The 24,528-nt window shown below is 33.1% G+C and overlaps 1 protein-coding gene across 1 annotated transcript in view; it reads right to left on the reverse strand.

The window, feature by feature from the left end:
* The window catches only part of SEMA3C (semaphorin 3C), a 170,130-nt gene that overhangs the window by 64,113 nt on the left and 81,489 nt on the right, over positions 1–24,528 (reverse strand). Inside the window, exons 3-8 of the mRNA XM_034667071.1 lie at positions 21,993–22,153; positions 20,804–20,866; positions 12,511–12,630; positions 5,815–5,905; positions 1,915–2,034; positions 227–369 (exon numbers count right to left, since the gene is read on the reverse strand). Coding sequence (XP_034522962.1) covers positions 227–369; positions 1,915–2,034; positions 5,815–5,905; positions 12,511–12,630; positions 20,804–20,866; positions 21,993–22,153 — 698 coding nt within the window. The remainder of the gene's footprint in view (positions 1–226; positions 370–1,914; positions 2,035–5,814; positions 5,906–12,510; positions 12,631–20,803; positions 20,867–21,992; positions 22,154–24,528) is intronic.

The following is a 24,528-nucleotide window of genomic DNA, read 5'->3' on the forward strand; positions in this document are numbered from 1 at the left end:
AAACTGTTTATATGTGTAAAACCATGACCACAATATTTCCCTTAATAAAGCTTTTTTATCTCGTATGACTGATGTGAATAAACATTAAATTAAAATGTCTCCTCTCAATATTTCATTAATCTGCAACCGTAGATAAAAGTAGGAAAATAAATCATTGGCTAAAGAAAACATATTTATTTAATTTGAATTTGTGTCTTTCTTCAAATAGGACAAGATTAATACTTACAGGACATATTCTAGCAATCATGGAATGAATCTGTTTTGTGCTTCTGCTATTGTCAGTCAGTTTCTCTTTGAAGAAGAAGTACACCTTAGCATCATTTGGATCTGTGCCATCTGGGATGACATGTGCATCCACAAACATGGGTTCTGGGAAAGAAATACAAAAGCTATATATATATATGTATACTCAAGATGGAACTCCATCTACCATTCATCCAAGTAGACCACAGGCATACGGCTTCTCCATCTTTGGTATAGAAGAACAACTCCATGTTCATAGGCACAGTCTAACAGCAGTAATTTTATTCACACAACATACTGTATTTGCAATGTCAAGTGCCACAACATATATCTATAACATAATAGCTTAAACTATTTTTTCCCCTGTCTGCAATACATTCTAGAAGTTCAGTAAATGCAAAAATTCTTTGGGCACTGATGAGTTCTACAAAATTAAAAAGCTTTTCTACCAGTTTTTTTCCCATGGAATAGAATTGTCATTTTATAGAAGAAAAAAGTTTGTTTTTCAAAGTATAGTTTTCAATCTAGTACATAAAAACTCAAACTCATTGAAGCAGAATGTGGATCCAGGAGTCCAAGATCTGAAAAATGGTTTTTCTTAAAATACAGCATATTAAATGAAGGAGAAATTTTTCAAGGAAAAAAATGCAGTCATTTGAAGACACAGAAGGATTCCTTATTTCAAGAACAAAACAAGTTTTAGAATACTCTGTTTCCAGATGTACTGGAGTCATAAATTGAAGGAATAAATGGACAATCAATGCTTTCTTGTGCTTGCCTATCAGTGAAGATGCTTTACTGTGGTGATTCATGCTTTACTATGCGATGTTAAGTGAACTGCCAAATTTAGGGTCAGCTAGAAATCATGCCCAGGGAGAAATGACAAAGATCTTAGTGGTTACTTCTTTTAAACAGCAGCAACTGATTGAAATTGTACATTAAAGTCAAATGAACATCTTTCATAATGTGAACTTCATGTGATCCCACCCAAAATTAGAAACAAATAGTGATAATCATAAAGTTATCATACCTATAATTTCCGTTAAGTACTAAATAATTAAAAATTATATACACCAGTTTNTACATTAAAGTCAAATGAACATCTTTCATAATGTGAACTTCATGTGATCCCACCCAAAATTAGAAACAAATAAATAGTGATAATCATAAAGTTATCATACCTATAATTTCTGTTACGTACTAAATAATTAAAAATTATATACACCAGTTTTATAATTTAAGAATCTAAGTATAAAACAAATAGGAAGAGTTCCTGAAAATACCTTAGTCATTATATCTAATTGTCAAATTAAGGAAAATTTTTAGATTTGACATTAAAATATTCAAGCAGACTAAATGAATAAATAGCATATTTAATTGTGATATGCTACAATTAAACAACTGGAGAAGATTCTTGCATATGAGCCTATATAATAAATATCATTGTCATTTTTATTTATTAATATATCTTATGATAATTGTATATGGTTAATAAAGAGTTAGAATATGAACTATGGACTACTCTGATGATTTGTTTATCCTAAATATTTAAAATCATAGAGTACAGAATTGTTACACCACGGCTGATTTTTTAACCATTTTAACCTTTCTTCATTATAGAATTAAATTAGTTTAAAGCATGATTCTCAAAATGCATAAAATGTTTCTTACCACTTAGCCATTTGGAATTGTGTTGATCAGTTCTGACTGCATTCCTCTTGGTTAAACTTCGAAAAATAGCAGCATCTGTGCCCATGAAATCTATATACATTCCAGAGAAAAGCTCCTCATCTATGAAAAAGTAAGAAAATGTCAACACAATTTTAAATGTTTTTAAGGCTATTTTAAAAATCAAGGAGAACTCACTTACGAAGGAACCACCCACATTACAGAGTGTTTATAATTGTTGGTTTCCATTGTCCATTAAATGAAAAAAATTGGATTAAATTTAATCTGGTCTCATTATTGCCTGTATAATTACCAAAACAATTTTATTCTACACAGAAATAAAAATTCCTCTGCCTATACTTAATTATACTAAAAACCTAAGTTTATATGCTGTGTACCAAAATGACAGAAATAATACATGTGTAAAAGATAACAAAACGGCTTAATTATTACTTTCTTTTAATAGGTAAAAAATACTGTTAAGAGAACACTCAGTTTCTAATTTTGGCAGGAATTAACTAAGTGGAAAAAAGGGCTAAGTCACTTAGTACCCTGAATCTTTATCTTCTCTTCTGTAAAATATGGGAATTGGCTTATGATCTCACAATTTTTCACCACGTATTAAAAATTCCATGATTTCACTAAATAGATTGAAAATATTAGTTCTTATTGTGAAAATACTATCAATGATAAAGTTATTTTATCATTAAAAGTATGTTTTAATTTTTAGTGCTAGAAGTTTTCTATATGGTAAACAAAGTGCTACTTTTTCAATTGTAATGCACAATATATTATTAACATTATACCGAAAACATAATATTATGTTAATAAGCCACATGTGGTTTAACATATTAAGCCATAAAAAACAGAATGTAGAGATAAGAAAGAAAATATATCTTAAAATTAAATTATCATCACTAATGGCAAAATCAGATATTTTAATCTGTATTTGCATAACATTAGACATTGGGTTTATTTGTTAAGTCTGTATTAATTTCTACCCTAGTAAGGACAGTAAGCATTGAATTGGTATGTGTGACCCTAGAATAAAAAATGTAGTTAAATGTCTATTTAAAAAAGAATAAGATGTCTCAAGTCTGACCCACTGAACCACTGTGTAGCTTTTTTCTCTGAGTGATATTCCAGAATTAATCCCCTGGCTATCTTCAGATCATGGTCATTTTGGCAGGACTGCAACATTCCAAACTCACTGCTTTGTACTAAGCAATACCAGTTAACCCAGGATAGAATGGAGAATGAAATGTTTTTAATACGTGCTCACCAGATCATGAACTGGACCCCACCAGTTAGCAAGTGGGTATGGCAGGCATTGTGCTGCCCAGTCCTGCTTCCTAGTAGTGGTCTGAAGCCCATGGGAACAGATTATAGGAAGATAACAAATGTTCATGAAAGCATTTTGAGCAACTTAGCTTTTTAAAAATTCTGTGAACATTTGTGAAGCATCTACACAAGAATTCGGTAGAAACCATGGTTGTTAAATTAAGATAACTTTGTAATTAATTATTTCACATTTTTACTATACCGGATTACACCCAAAATGGTGGGTTATAAATTCCTGCTCTTCAATAGATTGATTAGCACAGATGTCAATTATCGTAACTGTTTCCAAGAAGAAAAGGAAAAAGGACACTCAGAGGACGGTGTATGGCATAGAGGGCTGATTCTAATCCTACTGCAAACCACCTTATTAGCTATGTCTCCAACTATTATAAGAGCCTACCTGTCTAATTGGCTTCATATCCTGTCTTCAATTCTTACTCATTTTATTTTTTAATTTTTTAAAAGATTTTACTTATTTGTTTGAGAGGGAGAGAGAGAGAGAGTGCAAGAGGATGGGGAGGGAGAAGCAGACTTCCTCCTGAGCAAGGAGCCCAATTCCAGCTCCATCCCAGGACACTGGGATCTTGACCTGAGACAAAGGCAGACATTCAACTTACTGAGCCACCCAGACGCCCCTATTTTTAATTTTAATAGCAAGTTAAGAATAATGAAGTTTCTGCTTTATTTTGTATAAGAAATAATTAATATCACTTTAAAAAGAATTCTGAGTAGGGATTTTTTTTCAGAATATCTGTGTTGGTTTATGCAAAGATAAACTAACTGTGCCTTTTAACTTTAATCCAAAAATCCTTTGCTTTCCAATTTTACTTCCACTGAAAAACCCCATGAGGCTATTGATAGGTTCTTTAGAGAGATCATCTAACTTCCTCCTGTGCTACAACAATGACATGTAAAACAGCAAAAAAAACCCCCAAAAAACAAACAACAAACACTGAATTTGAACATTGGCTTATGCAACAACTATATTATAAAATCTGGAATTCTTCAGTTCTCAATGTTTCTTGGTACTTTAATATACAGAAATACTTTAAACAATCTGTGTTATTTAGTGCCTTGCAATAGAACAGAAAATGATCAAGCCCCATAAGGCAAAGTGAGATGACTACACAAATTTACTGTGCAATATTGGAGATAATTTTAGAGGGATAATCAGTAGAACAAAAAAATGACAAACCCAAGCTACTAAGCGTATTCCTCCTTTTTGTTTCAGTTTTTAAGGTAAGCAAATAGTTTAATGACTCTTTGATAATTTAAGTTCTAATGTTAATCAAAATATTAAAAGATAAGGGTGCCAGGGTAGCTTCCAACTCTTAATTTTGGCTCAGGTCATGATCTAAGTGCGTACTCAGCACAGAGTCCGCTTGTCCCTCTCCTTCTGCTCCTCTGCTCGCGCTCTCTCTCGCTCTCTCTCAAATAAATAAATAAATAAATAAAATCTTAAAAAAAAAAGAATGTAAGAACAGAAATTGCAGTCTCAAATCCTTAAAAAGGAAAGTCTATAACTAACAAATTCTGTAAACAGATCCAATTCTCTAAGGACAAAACTATTAAATGACTTATCACAGTTTACCAGGAAAATTTATAATGTCCTGTTTTAAACCATTTTTGTTCTAAATGATGTTTTATGGCTACTAGTGTTCACAGATCTTTTTAGTTTATTTTCATAGCATTTAACTTGAAATAAGTGAAATCTATATATTTAGCTAGCATTATATATATACACATATATATACATATATATATATCATATCATTTCGATAGGTGAACACAGTTTTCTTCCTAGTGGAAAGACTTTCCAAGACACTGCATTTATTAAATAATATTCAGAAGCTTCTCTGAAAAGTTTCTGCATCAGACATAATTGAGTATTTTGTAATTTCAAAGTTTTCTAATTTTTGGTCCCAATGATATACACATGCATTTTGTTATTCTTTCATTTGAAAGAAATACCATTTTAATCATTTGTAAAGTATTACTAAAATATGAGGAAAATGCATATATTTAATACTAGAAAAACTACAGAAAATACTGAAAATTACTTTATAATATATATCATTACATGTATATGAACACACACTTTTTTTGTAAATGGTTGACTTGCTCTAGAAATGACAGCATCATCATAGTGAATGAAAAAATACATGTTTATCATTTAATCACAAATTCTTGCAACTGAGAAAATACAATTTCTCAACTCACAACTTTCTATTACTTCATTCATGAGCGATCATTCATGCTACTATCTCGATGGGCATACTGTGTCATGAATTTAATTTCTTTTTTTTTTTTAGATTTTATTTATTTATTTGACAGAGAGAGACAGCCAGCGAGAGAGGGAACACAAGCAGGGGGAGTGGGAGAAGAAGAAGCAGGCTCATAGCGGAGGAGCCTGATGTGGGGCTCGATCCCATAACGCCGGGATCACGCCCTCAGCCGAAGGCAGACGCTTAACCACTGTGCCACCCAGGTGCCCCTGAATTTAATATCTTTAATTTCCTTTTTATTTTGTATTTCCCTCTCCCTCTTTTATTTTCCACTTACTGATCATAACAGACACTGTGTTCACATTGGGGTTGAAGGAGCAGCGTCCTTTTCCAGATTCACACTTGGAGTCAATCACAAAAACTTGGTCCTTTATTATAGATAAAATAAAAATACAGCTATAATAAATAACTTTATATTTAGGTAACCAATTTGTTCTTTAGTAAAACAAAGCATCATCACAAATAACATGCTTTCCATTTGTTTCTTTATGTCTTCTCAATTTACTTTATTAAGACTTTCTTGGCCTATATGAAGAAAACATCTGTAACTTATAAGAAAAGTTCAGCAGGTCAAAGTTTTCATCCTACTACTGTCCCCATAAAGCTGATCCAATAAGTTCTCAAATCCATACCAGAAAAAAAAAATCAGTATCAGCAAAAATCACATGGGAATCAGGGATCATTGTAAAGCTGAGATAGATATGTTGAAAATTGGCCAAAAGAAGAAAATTGTCCACAGAGGAATAATGTATACAAGGATTATAATATTTCCAAAATAATCAAGACATTTATAAAATAGAAAATTTATATTACCACTTAGTTTTGTTATATAAGCATTATGCTAGATTAAACAAAGTTGAATCAGTAATGTAGATAACATGCTTTTTACTCATTCATTCATTTATTTAACAAAAATTTATCAAGCACTTCCTATATGCCAGGTGCCAACAAAATATTAGGAATACAGTAAATGAGATAGACAAAAATCTTTATCCTCAAGTAATTTATAATATAATGATGGAGAATATGAGAATATAAATATAAAAAGCGTAAATACAGAAAATATAGAATACGCTAGATGGTGCTCAGTGGTCAGGAGAAAAATTAATCAGAAAACGGAACTTGGGAAACCCAGGGATTGGAGGCAATGATTCAATTTGAAATATGATGGTCAGTGTAGCCTAATGGAAAGGGAATATTTTGTTGGTATATTTACCTTTTTCTTAAGTAAAGTTAGCAAAAGCTACTACTAAAATTCAAAGACAAAATTTTTCACTTTTGTAGGTTGCATTAGATGATGGAGGATCTTAATTATCAAGCTAAGATTTTTCAAAATTTCCCTGAAAGAAATTTAGGCTCAATATTTTTTGAGTATGGAAATGAAAGGATCAAAACATTGCTTTAAGAAGATTGGGCCTTACCCTGGTGTTCTAAGAAGATTGAGAATGGCAGTTTTAAAAACAGACACTAGATTGAAGAAATAGATTTGCTTTCAATTGCAATAGATCAGGAATTAGGTAATAATAATCTGACATGTTAGGATCTCAGGGATCATAGTAAGAGCAGTAAAGATGCAAGAGAGGTTGTAAAGTAAAAACAGAGCTTGGCAATCAATTACAAATCGGATGTAGTTAAGGAAGATGAAGAAAACAAAGATGCTTCTGAAGTTTTGACTCCTTAAAGAAAATAAAACTATTTCATTTTCACTACGCTGAGTTTGTTGTGTCAGCAGGACATCCCTGAGATGATAGGGACTCACAGAACTTAAAAAGAATCACAGTTCTCTAGCCTGGAAAGGTCTTACAAAATGATCCTCTTCAGTGAATTAACTCTTTAGATGAGGAAAATATAACTTGCCCAAGATCATGTAGCAAAAAAAAAGACAAAAATAAAATTAAAATTCAGTCTCCTGACTCCTCACTGTGTTTGCTTTCCAAAACATCAGTATTTATACAATGACTAAACTAAATAAATAATGGAGGAAAAACAATAAAATTTAGTAAGGCCATTTGTGATTGTTTTGCCAGTATATTTTATTAAAAAAGTGAGAGTTGGCACTGCAGGAATTGATGAAACTGCTTAGGTACCACCTGCTCTCCACTGAACTACCATTGTACAGCATCCTTTCTCACACAATTAGAGTCTAGATCTTGTCACCAAGAAGAGTGTTTTCTACCTGAATAATCACAAATTCAAGCATGCAGCAATAATTCTCCAACTTCATCTCCTAGGAACCCACTTCATCAGCCTTCTCTCTTCTTGACTTTCTTTGTTGTGCTGTTTAGTTCTACTAATTTCTTGCAAAAATATTAAGTTCCTTGAATCTGTGATTTTTTTTCATTGAAACCACAGCCCAGAAGGGCATGTCTATCTATACATTCTCCATATTTGTGTCCAAACATATAAGCATTTTGCAGAAGGTGACCCAACAAGGTAAATTCAACATAATATAGATTTGTGATCACCAACACAAAATGGATCTCTGTACTGCTTTCAAGGAAATCTTATCAAATGGTTCTTCCATTAATAATTTCAAACCATTGTCACTGTAATCAAAGCATCTAACTTGTTCTTGGCTCATATGATTAACAAATGATTGATCATATGATTTCAGAATAAGTGAAACCTTAAAATGAGACATCTTCAACTTCTCACTATGAAACTCAAATGAATATACACTAATACATCCACTAGCACATGAGAGGAACTCTTTCTCTTACTTCGAGGCCAATCATTTCACCAATGTTTTGGATCTCATTGTATCCAGTCTTCTTAGGCAACTTATACTTTTCATTATCTGCTCCCCCACCGTCTTGGATCTTATTAACTGGAACCTTTATATCATCATTTAAACAACCCGTTCAGCTCCTACACATTACTCTCCTTGAGAATCACATTTCTTAAAGAATTACATATACTCATCACCATTTCGTGACTTCTCATTTTCTTCTCAATCCATTTCAATTGGGCATTCAACCTCAATTGTTCTATTGAAACCCTTTGTTATATCCTAATGGCAACCACACTACACAATTCAGTGTTTATTTTTTAGACTTCATTTTACTTTGATTCTCAATGATATTTGAGATTGTTGCCCATTTCTGTCTTTTTTAAAAGACTTATTTTTACTACCAGAATGAAAAAAAAATTTGTTTCTCCCCCCCTACTTGGGGGTTTCTTCTTTCCTGGCTGTTTCTTCTTAGTCATGTTCGAATGTCCTTTTTCTTCCACCTTGCCATTAAATTAAGAGAACTTCAAGTCCCAACCATAATCAGTCTTCTCTTTCCACACTATACCTTCTCTGCATGATCAAACCCATGCATTGCTTGGGTTTCAGTTACTCTTATAAAACAATGACTCAAACATTTATATAGCCAACTGTATATTCAACTGCCTACTTGACATTTCTACTTGGATCTTTCAATACAATCCAAACTCAAGCCAGGCTTAAAATCTTAAACTCAAACATGATTCTCTTTGTTGTTTCTCATCTCAGTTCATGAGATATATAACTGAAAAGGGCAAAAATTAAAAAAACAAGCAGCAAAAATATCAATATCTATTATCACTGTAAATTTCCTTTTATATAGCCAGAACCACTAATATCAACTATACTATTCTCAACTTCAAGTCTATTTTTCTGTCTTCATTGCCACTTGCTTTCTTTCTCGGCCTATTAAAATAATTTCTTTCTTGGCCTAGTATATCCACTCTGACTGATCCCACTATAGCCCTCTCATCCCCTCCCCCTCTAAATCATTTGTAACGTAACACAAAAGTGACAACACAATGCTTCCCATGCCATTTTCTCCTTAAGATCATTACAGTTGCTTCTCCTTTGACACAGGATAAAGACCAACATCTTAAAGGTAGCTTACAAGTTTTGACATGATTTTGTTTCTGCCATTATTCTTATTAAATAAATACATATTTGTAGATTGGATCAATGAGAGAAACAAGTAAGACCAGAAAGAGAGTAGGTGGTGAAAAATTAGAAAAGAAGGCATAGCAAAATGTCCCATTGATACAGATGCCAATAATGGCATTGAAAAATAGAGGGTATGACCAACATGTTATAGATCAGTCTAGGAGAAAGGATGCTGGTTAGGGGAGCCAATTTGATCACTGAGGAATCTTGGTCATTAGAAAATAGTTTTAGTTTATGGGTGGTAATGAAAGTCAGATCAGAAATGTTTAATAATGACACAAAAACAGGAATATAAAAGTTGAAAATACAGCCTACTAATCTGAGAAGTTTTGTGAAAAGTAAAAGAGAGAAAAAGAAAAAGAGTTGAAAAAAGTCACAGATCTGAGATAACGATTTTAAGGAAAAGAAGCATCTTATTTTAAAACAGGAAAAAAGAAAATGCAGGAGAAAGAAAACAAAGATATAAAACAGAATAATGAAGGTTACTGATCAAAGAACTTTACTGATAAAGAAAATGCACAACTTTTCTTCTAACAAGAGGAAAGCTACGGAAAGATGCAGAAGCAGAAAAGTTTGGTGACTAATTTACTTCAAAATGCATGGGGAATAACTGGAATGCCTATGATGTTCTTGGTCATTCAAAGGTAAGGTTATCTGCTTGATGACTGACAGAGTCAGGGGCTTAAATGGTATTCAACTGCTGGAACAAATGTATGGACACATCATAAAATCAACCATAAATGAGATGTAGTAATATTCTAAGAATGTGCTGCAAAATTAACCAATTATAGTTTTTAAATTAGTGTTCTATTCATTATTTCAAGTCACTATATACTTGTGTTGCTTTATCTTTTTTTTAGGAACAGAAGACAGAAAATGAAGGCAGTGGACAGAAGAGAAGTACCATGGTTAGGAATTGATATAGCAAGGATTTGTAGGCTCTTTGGATGGGCACCATTAAAATGGTCTGGAAAAGCTCTGACTCAGCCTCACAGAATAATGGAAGACTCAGAGGATATAATGAAAGTGTGTGATGTTCCAAATGTGAAGGAGGCTCATAAAATATCCTCTGAGAACCAATGAATTGCTATTTGACAGGCAGATAGAAGGTGGTAGATAGTGTCTCAGAAATAAAATGAAATAAGTAATGATAATGCCACCCTAATTTGGTTCACTCTCAAACTGGTTCAGAATACAGGAAAAAGGCCATATCTTGGTACCAGCACATGGTGTTACCAGTAAATACTACCTCTGGTCATTACAAAATACAACATTAGTAACGCATAAGAAGGAAAATTCTCCCAAAATACATAACTCTCTGTATCGTGCAGTCATTTTACACTCACGGATCTTTTATCCTAAACTAAAGAAAACAAATACAGTAGATGCTTGATAGATTATGCTTCTATATTTATGTTATTTATATACTATAGATATATAAAAAATGATGTTATGGTGAAACCCTTTGATTCGAATTGACTATACACAAAGCTTAAAATTCATAACACTTTTCATACTTAAATTGGCTCTTAAGATGTTCACATATTATTTAAAGAGATTAATTAATGGAAATGTTTCCCCTTTGAAATATATCTTTTGAAGTGAGACTAAAGTAGTTCATATTTAGTAAAGTGATTAAATTTTATTCCATGCTGGTTTTCCAAAGGAGATTATTTTTTGGACCAACTTTCCAATTAAGCCTCAAAGTGCATAGTGGGCAATTTGTACATGGGAAAATGATTTTATTTGAAATCTGTGCTCTGAAAACTGCTATGCTATTGTTGGCCTGTACAGTGACTGCACAGCCTTCAGTGGAGTGTCTGACAGATTGCAGATGTCTGGGGCAGTAGTTTATTTAATCAATTGATCACACGCATGTGGTTCTAATGACAAGCTCAATGCAGCCAACTGTACTCTTCCGAGAAGCATAGCTTTACTTTTCTTTAAGAATTGGAATATTTCATATCATCTTGAACCACTTGGAAATGCCTCATTTTGGGGTCAACTTATAATTACTCAGCTATTTTTAAATGACTTTTTGTTTACCAAAAGGTATGTGTATCTTCAGACATGTATAAATTACTTCTGAAAAAAATAATAATAAAGTAATATAAAGAGACTCATTGTTCAATTATATTTGTACTAGAGTACGTTAATCTCTGTTAAAGGAAAATAAACTTAATAAGGTATATCAGTAGCAATATTTAATCTTTTTTTCAGTTCTAATCTCTAAAATTGAATTAAGACATTATTTAAGAACTGGACATTCTAGAATAAGGAAAACAAAGCAAGATAATTTGAAAGAATTATGTTTTTAAAATGCTACTATTTAGTAAGACAACATGTTCGATTTAAGGAAGGAGGAAAAACCCTTTTGGTCTAATGCATACTTTCCTTAGTCAATAACTGTAAACTGAGATAAACATGGTTTTAAATATCATTGGTGAAGTTCAACCAACCTAGTATTTGTCTACACATATTAGGCATATACTTAGTGTTCCGCAAATGCATTTGTTCACAGAACCCCAAATCATTTTAACTAATATAAGAATAAAGGTAGGAAAGTCTTGTGTAGACTAATGTTGATCTAAAATTAAAGTATGGTCTATTAATTATAGAAGGTTCTTTTCAGCAAAGGCACCTGGCATCCTGCTTTATATATCACTTACAAGTATCTCATAAAATTTACCAAATTTGAAAGTTAAATAAGAAAGTACTTAAAAGAGCTTTAAGAAAGTGAGGTTATACAATATTTCTATAACTTGGAGCAAATAGTATCAATACCTTCTTTTCTAAATAATTACAAAATTACATCATTTTTCTTTATCTTTTGCAGCTTTTTTATTCAGAAATATGTATGTATTTAGTTGAAGGCAACAGCTACACTTTAACTTGGGGGACAGTAACCAAGTGAAACATATTTTGAGTTAAAAGGGCTTGAACCTTTTTAATGGCTATCGATTACAACTTTTTAGATTCAAAAACAGTTTTAAGAAATCTTTGACACTAACACCAAAACTAACAATGAAAAATTGTTACACTTACCTCTGATCTCCTCCCTCTATTCAAATAAGTACACACGGGGCTGAAAGCACCACTCCCACAAACATACAGGTGAGTGCGGTTGAAAGCCTGAATTACACGGACGAAGTTCCCACAGCCATGCTGAAAGAACAGATGGATAAGTAGTTAGTAATAGTTACTTTTATTGCTATTTCTAAGTAGTACTGTCATACTCCACTATATATTTTCCTTTCCACTCTCACTTTTTTATTGTTGTTAGGAGATAGCAAGAGAATAACAGGGTTTATTCTATTGGTTTACTTCAGGAAGAAGGTAGTTCAACTTGGATAATGAGTAAAATGGCACATCTTTCTCATAGTTCAATATTTTCTATACTGTGTAAGTTTTTATGTTCTGACACTTCATGAACTTACTCTATTTGAGAAAGTTGAGAAGTACACCAAATTGTTTCCTCAAATGTTCCTCAAAACGTTACACACACGCACGCACACAGACGTTATATAAACATATTTCGAATGAAGCTGGGCTTATACAAGGTCCATATCAACATTACTACACAATGGCACACACTATTATTGGCTTTTACAGTGGGTGAATAAAGCAGACTGTAAACACATGCTAGCACTGTGATGCAATCACTACCTCTCTGGCCTTCGTCCCCTAAAATACTTGCTTTCCCAGTTTTCTTTTTCACCTGCTCCTAGCCCCACCATTGGAAAAGTTGTCATTTGTTCACTCAATGATGTGCAAAATATTATGGTAATTATAAGTTGACTCTGACCTTGCAGAAGTATATAAACGTGGTCAGCACCAAAGGTAGATCTCTGTGACTGAACTAATCATTGCATGTTGTATATTGCTAGACTCCCTATCCCTTGCTGACTACAAATTAAGCAGGCTTGAGATTGAATGCTGTTTTCTTTAGTCATTTTTTTTCACAAAGAACATCATAAAAATGATGTTATAGGGGTGCCTGAGAGGCTCAGTTGGTTAAGGGTCTGAGTTTGGCTCAGGTCATGATCTCAAGGTCTTGGGATTGAGCCGGCATCAGGCTCCCTGCTCAGTGGGAAGCCTGCTTCTCCCTCTGCCTGCCGCTCCCCCGGCTTGTACTCTCTCTTTCTACTTCTCCCTCAAATAAATAAATAAAAGCTTTAAAAAAAATAAAAGATAAATAAAATGATATTATAAGGACAATTCTTTTTTATAAATAAATATATTAAAAGGTAACAGTGGTTTTCCCATGGGTGTCAGACAGCATATATTTCTTTTTCTTTTTTTTTTTTTACTCTTCTTGGTACCATATTACTAATTTTTTATAAGCACATTTATTATTTATATTATTAGGAAAGTAAAAAACAACCAGTTCTATTAAAGTAGAAGCTAAATTTTTTTAGTAGAAATCAAATTTAATTTAAAGTCAACCTTATTTTATATTTTCTCATAATATTATTTTATATTATTACTTGCCAGTGAATATATGCTTATTTTTATATGTAGTAATTTTGTACATGCTTCTTTTATGGATTTTATTATGAAATAATCAATCATTAGCTCTACAGTTAAAGAAATTAATCCTTACAGACCAGACTATATACTTTATTTTTATTTTAAGATGTCAAGAATTTTGTTAAATATATAGTGTCACTGTATCTTGACACCTGTTTATAGAGATACCTAGAAATTGACTACATAAGATAACGTGTTTCTCTGTAGAAAAATAATAGATGAAATATGGTGTTTATATAATATGTCTATGTTAAGTTTATCTGTAAGCAATGAGACTTGTGTTTATTTTTTCACATCCAAGTTTAGTCATTCTGGGATTCTGTATATACTATTTGCCTATATAAGACATGAATTGAATTCTATTAATAATAGATTATATGTCGTCTTGAGTTTTGTAGACAATTTACTGTCATGAATTACTGGTATTGGTAAAAAGAAAGACATCATTAATATGTTCCATATTTCAAATACAGATTATACTTGTTTCATGTATATGTTTTTATCTATATTTTATATCTACTTATCATGGTCAATATTTGTTGGGAATTTATTATGTGCTAGACTTTGGAATGATCATTTTACATATTTAAGCTGTTTTACTTCCCAGGAGGTTTGATTTTTCACCTTTATAGCTCATATTTATTGAATGTTCTTATGCCACTTGGGCACTTCACATTCATTCAGTTTAGTACAACTCAACTCCTTTCAGAAAAATAGAGCTTTTTTAGTTTAGTCATTGAGCTAGAAACAGGTAAAACAGATTTTCAAGCACAAATGTGTCTAACGTTGAATCTTATACTTTTAATCACTTTATAATTTGTCATTGGGTGAGGAATCCACAGTGGGTTGAGGAGAGTTTCTCCAAGTTATTAATGTTTACAGAGCTCTTAATCCTTTGATGTTAAGTATTTTTAATCCTTAAAGCAATGTTTCAATTGAATTATTAGTTCCATTTTAGTGATGAGGAAATTGAGTCCCAAAGAGGTTAAATGAAGTGCTCTAGTTAATAAGTAACTGAGCTGGGTCTTGAACCATGTCTACCCTCCAGCATCCACTTTTTCTAAAGAAAGCGGTGGATTAACCATGAGACAGATTCCCAGACTACCTGATGATGCACAGTGTGCCCCTCCAAACTTCCCCACAGAGAAAAACACAAAGGAAAAACAAATCAGTTAATTATTGAAAATCATTTTCTAGGTCCTTTCTGTTTCCATAGTTTTTATCCACATTATTTCTGATTTAGACCATAGCAATCATATTAATGCTATCCAGCACATATTTACTGAACTCATTCTATGTAAACACTGTAAATGGTGCCAACAACAGTGAAATGAATAGATTCAATTTCTTCTTTCAGAAGAAGGAAAGCATAATACATGAGGCTGTGTAGATACTATAATAGAGTTATATTTTTAAAAAATGTGCTATAGGAGGAGAGAAGAGAGAATAATGCTGACCTGGGTGTAAGGGTTTGAAAGGGGGTGTCATTGGAGCTGTAACTTGAAGAATAAGCTAGATAGTTTGACAGGCAAAAGCATAAGGAAAGAGCTTTCCAACAGAAAAAAAGAACATGAACAAACTAATGGAGGCATGACAGAGCAGGATTTACTCGGGAAACGGTGCCTAGAGGGGAGAGTGAATTACTGTGTGATGAAACCAGAGTGGCAATTAGAGTTGGTCTGTCATCATGCCATAATCTTCACATGGGCAGTAGATGGTGGATTTCACTGTACAAATCTCAGAGCCAACTGACCTGGGTTCAAACTCTAGCTTTATCTTTCAGTAGCTGTTTGAACTTGAGACATTTACTTAGCCTCTCTGTGATTCAATCTTTTTACCTGTAAATTGTGATGATAACATTTGTTGTGAGCAATATACTAATAAAGCACTTGGAATTGTGATTGGCACATAATAAATAGGCACAGTGTCAGATATTGGATTATTTCATATATATTTTTGATTTCAGTTGTCAGAAAAAACCTGGTGAAGTGGACAGGGCATTTGTCCTGAACAGAGCTTATTACAGGCCCTGACCGTAGCAGACATCTATGAAAGGTTTGGAGAATGAGCCTTCAGTGAAGTTAAATGCTGTGGATTTTTTTTTAATTGCTTAGTTTTTAAACCTGTTTCCTGGTACAATGCTAAATGAAAAATCAAGCTGTTAACATTCTGCAGAATATAATACCATTTTATTTATATTTCTATAAATTTCAAACAATAAAGTGCTGCAAAAATATACACCCAATTTTTAAGTGATTACATTTGGGTAGTGGAATTTATTTTATTTACTTAATAGTAATATACCACTTACCATGTGCTATGTACTGTTCTAAGGTCTCTTTAAATATTAACTCATTAATCCTCATAACAACCCGATAAGGAAGGTATTATGAGAATGCCCATTATGCAGAGAAGGAAACTGAGGCATGGAGAGGTTAAGTCTTTAGGGTCAAAGAGCTCAGAAGAGATTGTTTTCTGTTGCTTTTTACATGCTTTTCTAGGTCTCCAAAGATTTCTGTACTGAACATGTATTTGTTATGTAATTTTTAACATAGATGTTTTTGAAAATATGTCTTGGAGCACAGATACAAAAAGCTTTAAAAATATTGACTCTTCATGGCCCAGACTATGCAATGAGGGAAAAAGTCCCTCTTATTCTTTTCTTCTTGGCCTACACTTCTTTGGTGTGGGCAAAAAATCAAGGTATTTTGATAAATGTATTTCTAAAGAAAATACATTTTCCAGGAATTAGGGATCCTTTGGACACATAAATAGGGAAACTGATATTCTGCAATTAATACATAAAGTTTGACATTGTTTGCATGTAATGCACATATGTCTAAATATATGTAATCCTGCTTAATTTTCCAACAATCTCTTACAGTATTTACTTAGTGCATTCATTATGCCCTATCGCATTGGATATGTTTGACAGCATGTGCTACTGTTTAAGCTCAATTTATTTAGAGTATGAATAAAATAATAACATTTAGAAATAAATGGAGCATGGAGGAATGTGAATACAGAGGGGCAGAGAGGGAAATGGGAGGCAGGTTATAGTCTCTTTAGCTAGGCAGAAAATTAGCTATATTCCCACCATGATAATATATTTTCTTTATAAACATTAGTTTATTATGATATATGATTACTGGGATCAGATTTTTGTTTATATTGAATTATTTTCTTATAAGTGTTATTTTTTCTAACTTTAATTAAAATTTGGTATGTTAAAAAAATCTAAAGAAATGAGACACTTGAGTCCATCCTGTATATTTTCTTTCAATTGCTATAGCAGTATGGATTTTAATTGTCGCTAGTTTATGTTTTGCTTAAGTAGATGATTCATACAATATTTAAAATCAAAATATTTTAATTTAACCAAAATGAACTTCTAAAATATGTGCAATATGAATTTACTACAAATAGTATTAATTTAAAGGCATTAATAAACTCACCATCTACCGTGTCCTACCCCCAACTTCTGACAATCACTTGGAACAGATTCCCATGCTTGCTTTGAATTTTTTTCAGATCTTGTTTAACTTTATTAAGTGCCTAGATACAACAGATCTGAGCACAGAGAATAACAACACTACCCAGTATTTCCGATCGGTAAGGGGATCGGAAGAGTAAGGGGAGAGTTACAGCTACAAACACAGCGCAATATGAGCCAGGGTGTTTCCAGCGTACACAGTGGGACAGCTAGCCCAGTCCCGGGTGGGCAGACAAGACTTTCCAGAGAAGTGACATCTGCACTGTTACTTGACAGAGTAGGTGGAAGATTCCCAGGTTAAAAAGATGGTAAGTTAATTGAGTGAGAAGGGAGTCACATGTACTTGGTGTCAAAGGCTAAAAGAGGAAAAGGGTATAACTTATTGGAATTTCAGAACCATTGAAATAAAGTAAAGAAAAAGGTTAACATAGACCCAATATAGTTGCCAACAAATCTACTAAACCTTTCCCAAATATCCCAGCTGCAGTGTGTTTTTTTCTGTCTTTTGTGTGTATCCTTAGAATTTACCGAATTCTTCCTAGTGAGATGGCGTGTTTTATCAGATAAGACAGACAGTGGCCTTCCTCCCACTTGCTAGCAGGGCAGCTGTGGTAAGTTCCTCACTCTCTTAGTGACTAGTTTCTTTATCTTAAAAATGCAAATGGTGACAATAATGTCCATCTTGTAGCATTGTTGTGAGGATTAAAAGAAAGACTTAGAACAGTGGCTGGCCCATTCCATTAAATGTTGGCTATTATTATTTGATAGTTATTGCATGTACGTCTCATCATCTCTACTATTTGTAGAGACTATTAAATAGAGACTGCATCTTATTCACCTTTGGTTCCTTCACAATAGCTAACTGATTTGTACAAATTAAAATTCCTCTGTTTTTAAATAAAATATTAAGAATTAGATGATATTTCTTCTAACAGTATTAAGAGACACTTAACTATCTAGTTTCATTAAAGAACGTAATAAAAATATGCTGCTTTGTAGAATTTCTAAAGACTATTTTGCTTCTTTTTTCTACCACTGGTCTTTTTCTTGTGGTCTGATTAAAGGATGCTTCTCTGTAAGTACTTCACATGTATGAAATGAACTGGATTTGTCAAACATCCTCTTCTCTTGCATAGACCGAACATGTATTTGGAAGAGTTAGTTTATTTCCCAGGACCCAACAATGTTTGCCATACTAGAACAGAACCCTCCACCAGTTACTTCTGGTATGTATACAGCTATATAGCAGAATTTAAATGGGCTGTATAGCAGAATTTAAAGATATCCATGAATGATATTTACAGCATGATAAAACTATGGGAAAATGTAAACATGTATTGAAGATTTCATCTAATGACTTTTAATTATAAGAAAGCAAATGACAAAGCATTTCTATTTTGCCAAAGGGAGAAAGACATCAAATTACTTGGCTAAGATTCTTCAGAAAATCAACATCAGTCTTTGGAGAGAGAATGCGCAAGGGTATCTAAATCCTACTTATTCTATCTGTGACACTTCATATGAATGGGAAATGAAAATCTTTTTGAACAAAGAGGATAACTAAATCCAGTAATTATAGTCACAGGTTATTATCGTGGCAAAAAGCAAGACATGGTAGGATACACATCAGTGGGCCAAATCTTTACATTAGAGAATGAAAGAAAACATCTAAATTCATGCACAATTACTGAAATAATAGCTTCATGGGACAAAAAAAGACTTCTCCACAACATTATACTTTCTACTATTTGTTCCCTAGAGGACAAGCATAATGCATTCTTTTGAGTGTTTCTTACACAATTTCCTGGATTTTTTCCTGCAGACTATGGCCCAGCAGATACAGTGGGGAGCAAATATGCCTTCTGCAAGCTTCTGCCCATTTGAAAATTTCTCTTAAAAGGTGAATTCTAAAACTGAAAATGTGAGACCCAGAACTGAGTGAGCTCTCTACAACACCCTCCAGTGAGACCCAGAGATACTAGATGCCAGAGTCTCCATGGCCCTGTCTTGCACCAGACCTTTTCAGAACCTCATACCTGCACAGTTAAGAGTCAATGAGAATAAAAGTTTAATTTTCACACTTCCTCCTTCCACAAGGATTAGCCTTTTCCTTGAACCACCATGATGAATCTCTGAAACTCTCACTATCAAAGCTCAGTACATAGCCTTGGATCCTGAAATCAGTATTTCTTACTCCACACTTACAATGAGTGCTTAGTCAACATTTTTTACATGAAGTCAAAGCTGTTATTTCTTATGACCTCAGATCTGATTGTGTGTATGTGTGTGTACAAAAACTAGTTTTTCTACCCAGCCACCATATTTCAACTTCATACCTGCATAGGCGTATACTTCCATGCTCATTTGATTAATGTTGACTTCTCAGCAAGATAATAAAGTTGAGGAGAGTCAGACTGTCTATTTTGATATACATTATGTCTGTAGCAATAAACACTATGCTAGACACATAGTAGGGGCTCAATCTATACTGGTTGAATGAATGAATGAAAAAGTGAATATATGCATTAAAAACTTCTCTACCAAATTATTTGTGTAAGAATGGGTAATTCTGATGTACGGTTCCATTATGATATTTTTCATGATTTGAGACAAGAAGGTAAAATGATACACATGCTTCATTATAAAATTAAATAAGGTGTACATTAAAGATCAGCTCCATGTATTTGTTTTATAATATTTGAGAATAATTTAATGTGTCAGTTTCTGCAAGCTGTTTGCAGAAATCCATATAGATTTCTTTCTTAACTCTTCATATGGAATTCCACCTAAAGATACAGAATTTATACAAATGTTGCACACTGAATATTTATTGATATTCATATCTGCCTTGATTTTTGTTTCCACGGTTATTTTTAACTAACAAAGATACCGGTAATCATTGGTGATTTATGCCTCTGGAATGTGCTGGCTCACCAGTACCCTTTTGCCGAGATCTTTCTTTGGAAAAGCCCACATGATATCTGGGAGCCTCTCCAGACACTTGCATTATCATTATTTCAGTGGCCTGCTGAGAATTCTGCAGGTTGGATCCACTGGAACAGGGGTTATTACTGAAATCCATCATGAAAAGTGTCAGGACACAATAATGAAAGCAAGGCAAGACATTTTTACCCAGTCAAGAATTCCTAAGTTACAGTGTTTGAGAGTTCCAATTTCTTTGCATTTACATTTTTTACCATGTGTCCAGCAGAGGATTTAAAATACCAACACCCTTTGTCTCACTCTTGGCTGCACTCGAGGTACATGGATTCAAAGACTAAATATTTAAGTTTTGGAGTTTTTTTAGGCACTCACTGTGGGATCTTTGCCAGCCATCTTGCACTCTTCGACTTTGATTGTAGATGCCGGCCAGAAAACCTGCTCAGAAAGGAAAATAAAGGTTGCATAATCTCCCTTATATATATGACAGCTCAGTGCTCTTCATTTACTTTATGCTAACACATTTCTTTAAGGCATTTCTATATTTATATTTTAAGATTCTTTCAGTTTATAAACTCAAATTTATGAAGATTTTATTATTTTATTCTAATAATTTTTTATTTCTCTCAACAATTTTTCCTTTAACAAAAGTCTTTCAATAATATGTGCCCATTTCCTAATGACATATCATTGAAATAAGGTCATTAATGTGTACAATAAAATGTATATTTCCCTACCTTTATACTATGCTTTTCTCAACTGCTTACATCACAATGAATTTGCATTTATATTGCTATTTTGGTTTAATATTGTTTTTGGTAAACCACACATCCAGGCTGGTAGATTTACTTAAAACAGGCCCCTAGGTACTTCAACAGCTAAAATAACCTGGATTGAATCCAAGAGATTCCCTCTCCAAAATACTCAGCTAGTATTCTAAGTCACTATAGCCTTGGGTCAAGTCTGACAGTGATGATTTTTTTTTTAATTGTCAGCCATTGACCCTTGTTAAAATAATAAATTCAGAAGTCTCCTTGTTGTAATAAACTTATAATTAATTTACTTTTATCTCTCTACTCCACTGAAGATCAATTCATATGCTTCTTATGAAATAGAATGATAAATATAGGTCACACTTGTTCACAGAACAGTGCACTTAATAACTGTTCCTTTTAGGCCTTCTTGGATTACATACAGATGACAAGGTAGATCTCCCTTTGGTCTGATCATTTTTTCAGGCTATACTGTATGCTTCTTTCTGTCTGTCTGTCTCTCTCTCCGTATACACACACACACGCACTCGTATGCAAACACATAGATAGGAAGTATTTTCTCATTTAGTTTTCAGGTTTTAAAGTGTTAAAATCTATGAAGCTAGACAGTGAGAACAGAATTGAATATATTTTCAGTACATGAAGTAAGTACTAACTTCCAATTATTTATTGACATGTGGCCTGTATTTTCTATAGTTGTAATGGAATACACAATTTTTTCGTTGTATTTGAAATTTTTAAAGAAAAAGGAAACAAAGTCAACATGGCCCTCACAGAAATGATAAACTTACACTCAAAGGTTCTTGGCTTATATTGTTAATATTCAAGGAAAGAATGTGATCTTTGCCGCCCACATAAATCCGGTCCTGATCTTCATCCATCAATAATATCCTGTAGTCTAAAGGGTGGTGAGACAGGCTGAAGTATTCAGAGGTCTTGGTTTCTCGAAGCTCTGAAATAGTGAACAGCACGGTGAAAATAGAGGATCTTGGTTCCATGATTCCATTATTTTAATGAAAACTATTTTGTAGAAATATTTACAAAAAAAGTTAAGATATATTTTCCTTCCTATGATAATAAATTAATTTTAAAATAGAATTATGTCAGTGGTTATTTTTACTTATTGCCTCTATATTGAAGTAAAACATAAATAAATCAATAACTGCAATGTTGAAGTTTATGATACTATTTTATTGTAAAATTATTCATGTTTTGCCAGAATCTCAACTCACTTTTATCACTGGCTATCATCAGATCAACCAAAAAAATATAGTAAATGAGCAGATTGAACAAAAAAACCAAAAGCAATGACAGTGTGATGTCTTCTTAGTTTCTCTTAATGTTTTATGGTTATTATCAATACATTTGTCATTTTAGGATTGGTATTTTCTACTCTAAATATTTACCTTACTTCCTCAACATAATTCTAACTAGTTTGATAATTTTTTCTATAAATTACTTGAAAACAAATCTACTCTTTGCCCATTATAGCTCATTCAGAAGGCAATGTTGTTTAAACGACAGTCTGCCTAGGGGCACCTGGGTGGCACAGCGGTTAAGCGTCTGCCTTCAGCTCAGGGCGTGATCCCGGCGTTATGGGATCGAGCCCCACGTCAGGCTCCTCAGCTATGAGCCTGCTTCTTCCTCTCCCACTCTCCCTGCTTGTGTTCCCTCTCTCGCTGGCTGTCTCTATCTCTGTCTAATAAATAAATAAAAAATCTTTAAAAAAAAAAAAAAAAACGACAGTCTGCCTATGTATATATCAAAAAGTAAACCACAAACACTCAGATGACCTGAATGTTTAGATTTTCAGTACTCAATGATCACTGACTCATGCTCATTTAACTTATTTTACCTTATATGTAAAATTTGTGCCTACATAGCTAAACTTTGAGGACAATTAATGCACCTGTCATAATTAAAAAAATCAATAATCAGTATAGCAGATTAAATTTTCTTTCCAGCCAAATGCTCCTCTGTACAATTTACAATTTCCCCATTCAAATGGTTCAGTATTTCTTTGTTCTTGGGATTATGATCTTAAGAGAGTGATAAAGTCTACAAGAGAGTTTGCTTTCATAATTTACTGTTTCAGTGATGAATTATTTCTAAATTTTAGACATTGAATCACAAATACACTTCTAGAAATTCTTGTAGGCTGTGGTGTGACTTAAACCAAAATTTGAAATGATAAGAATTCTTATAGAAAGCCATGAACTATATTCTATGAACTCTTGGGCCATATACCATATGCAAAGATAGAGAAGCCACAAATTTAATCTATTTCCTGGGCATATCAATTCAGAATGTTTGCCATTATATTCTTCAAGCAGTTCTACATCTAGCCAAGAATCCGAAAATGTTATATAGGAGTAGCATAGTGATTATGAAGCCAGGCTGTGGTACCAAACTTTCTGTGACATTGAACAAGTTACTTAACCTCTTTGGGCTTTAATTTTCTCATTTGCAAAAAGCAACAATATCATCTCTACTAAGAGTCTCCATGGAAATCAATTGAATTAATACATGTAAATATTAGAAATAAATGACAGGGAAAGTATTCAATAAGTTCTAATAATTATTAGTTAGTCTTAGTATAGTATTATCCAATTTGAGTTACTATCAAAAAGACATATGGAATTAGATAAATGGGTACATATTTTTCTTTTTTTTCCCTTTTTCTTTTAATTTAAGGAACTAGATTTCTAAAATTACTAACACATGATCATAAAACATAGTCTCTGATATTTTGCCCATACAACAACAGTAAAGTGTAGGAATTTTTTATGTGGAAGTTATAAAAATACCTCAGAAGAGTCTTGAGAAGTAAATCACGAGAGAAGACAAGAACAAAAGACATCGAAAGATGATGTAAATAAGAGACAAGATGACAGATCTGGAAATCCGAGATTTGTGATGCAGAGTGCTATGTGGCGTGCTAACCTAAGTTCTAAGTTATTGAGCCCCAGGAGGCATCACAGACAGACAGGTGAGCAGTTGGCAGCAGTGGTACCACTAGCCCAGAAACTGGAACTGCTTCTTTCTTGAGGAGAGCAAGACAGAGGAGAGGGATGTCATTCAGGAGAAAAGTCAGCCCCTGCCAGACCAGAGGTTATTGCTGAAGTAGGGGGGAAAAATCCAAGAGCTCAGAACATGAGAGAGAATATAGAATCCAACAAATGTCCCCCAAAGGTTGCAAAGACAAAGGCTGACTTGATTTTGCCTAAAATTTATATAAAGCTTGCTTTTCATCACATGGAGGAGACTCCTGGTTGGATAATTTTTCTATAAAAACATCAAGAGAAAGGGATAGCTTGGGGTAAAGAA

This window comes from Ailuropoda melanoleuca, chromosome 1 (assembly GCF_002007445.2).
Source record: "Ailuropoda melanoleuca isolate Jingjing chromosome 1, ASM200744v2, whole genome shotgun sequence".
NCBI classification, from domain to species: Eukaryota; Metazoa; Chordata; class Mammalia; order Carnivora; family Ursidae; genus Ailuropoda; species Ailuropoda melanoleuca.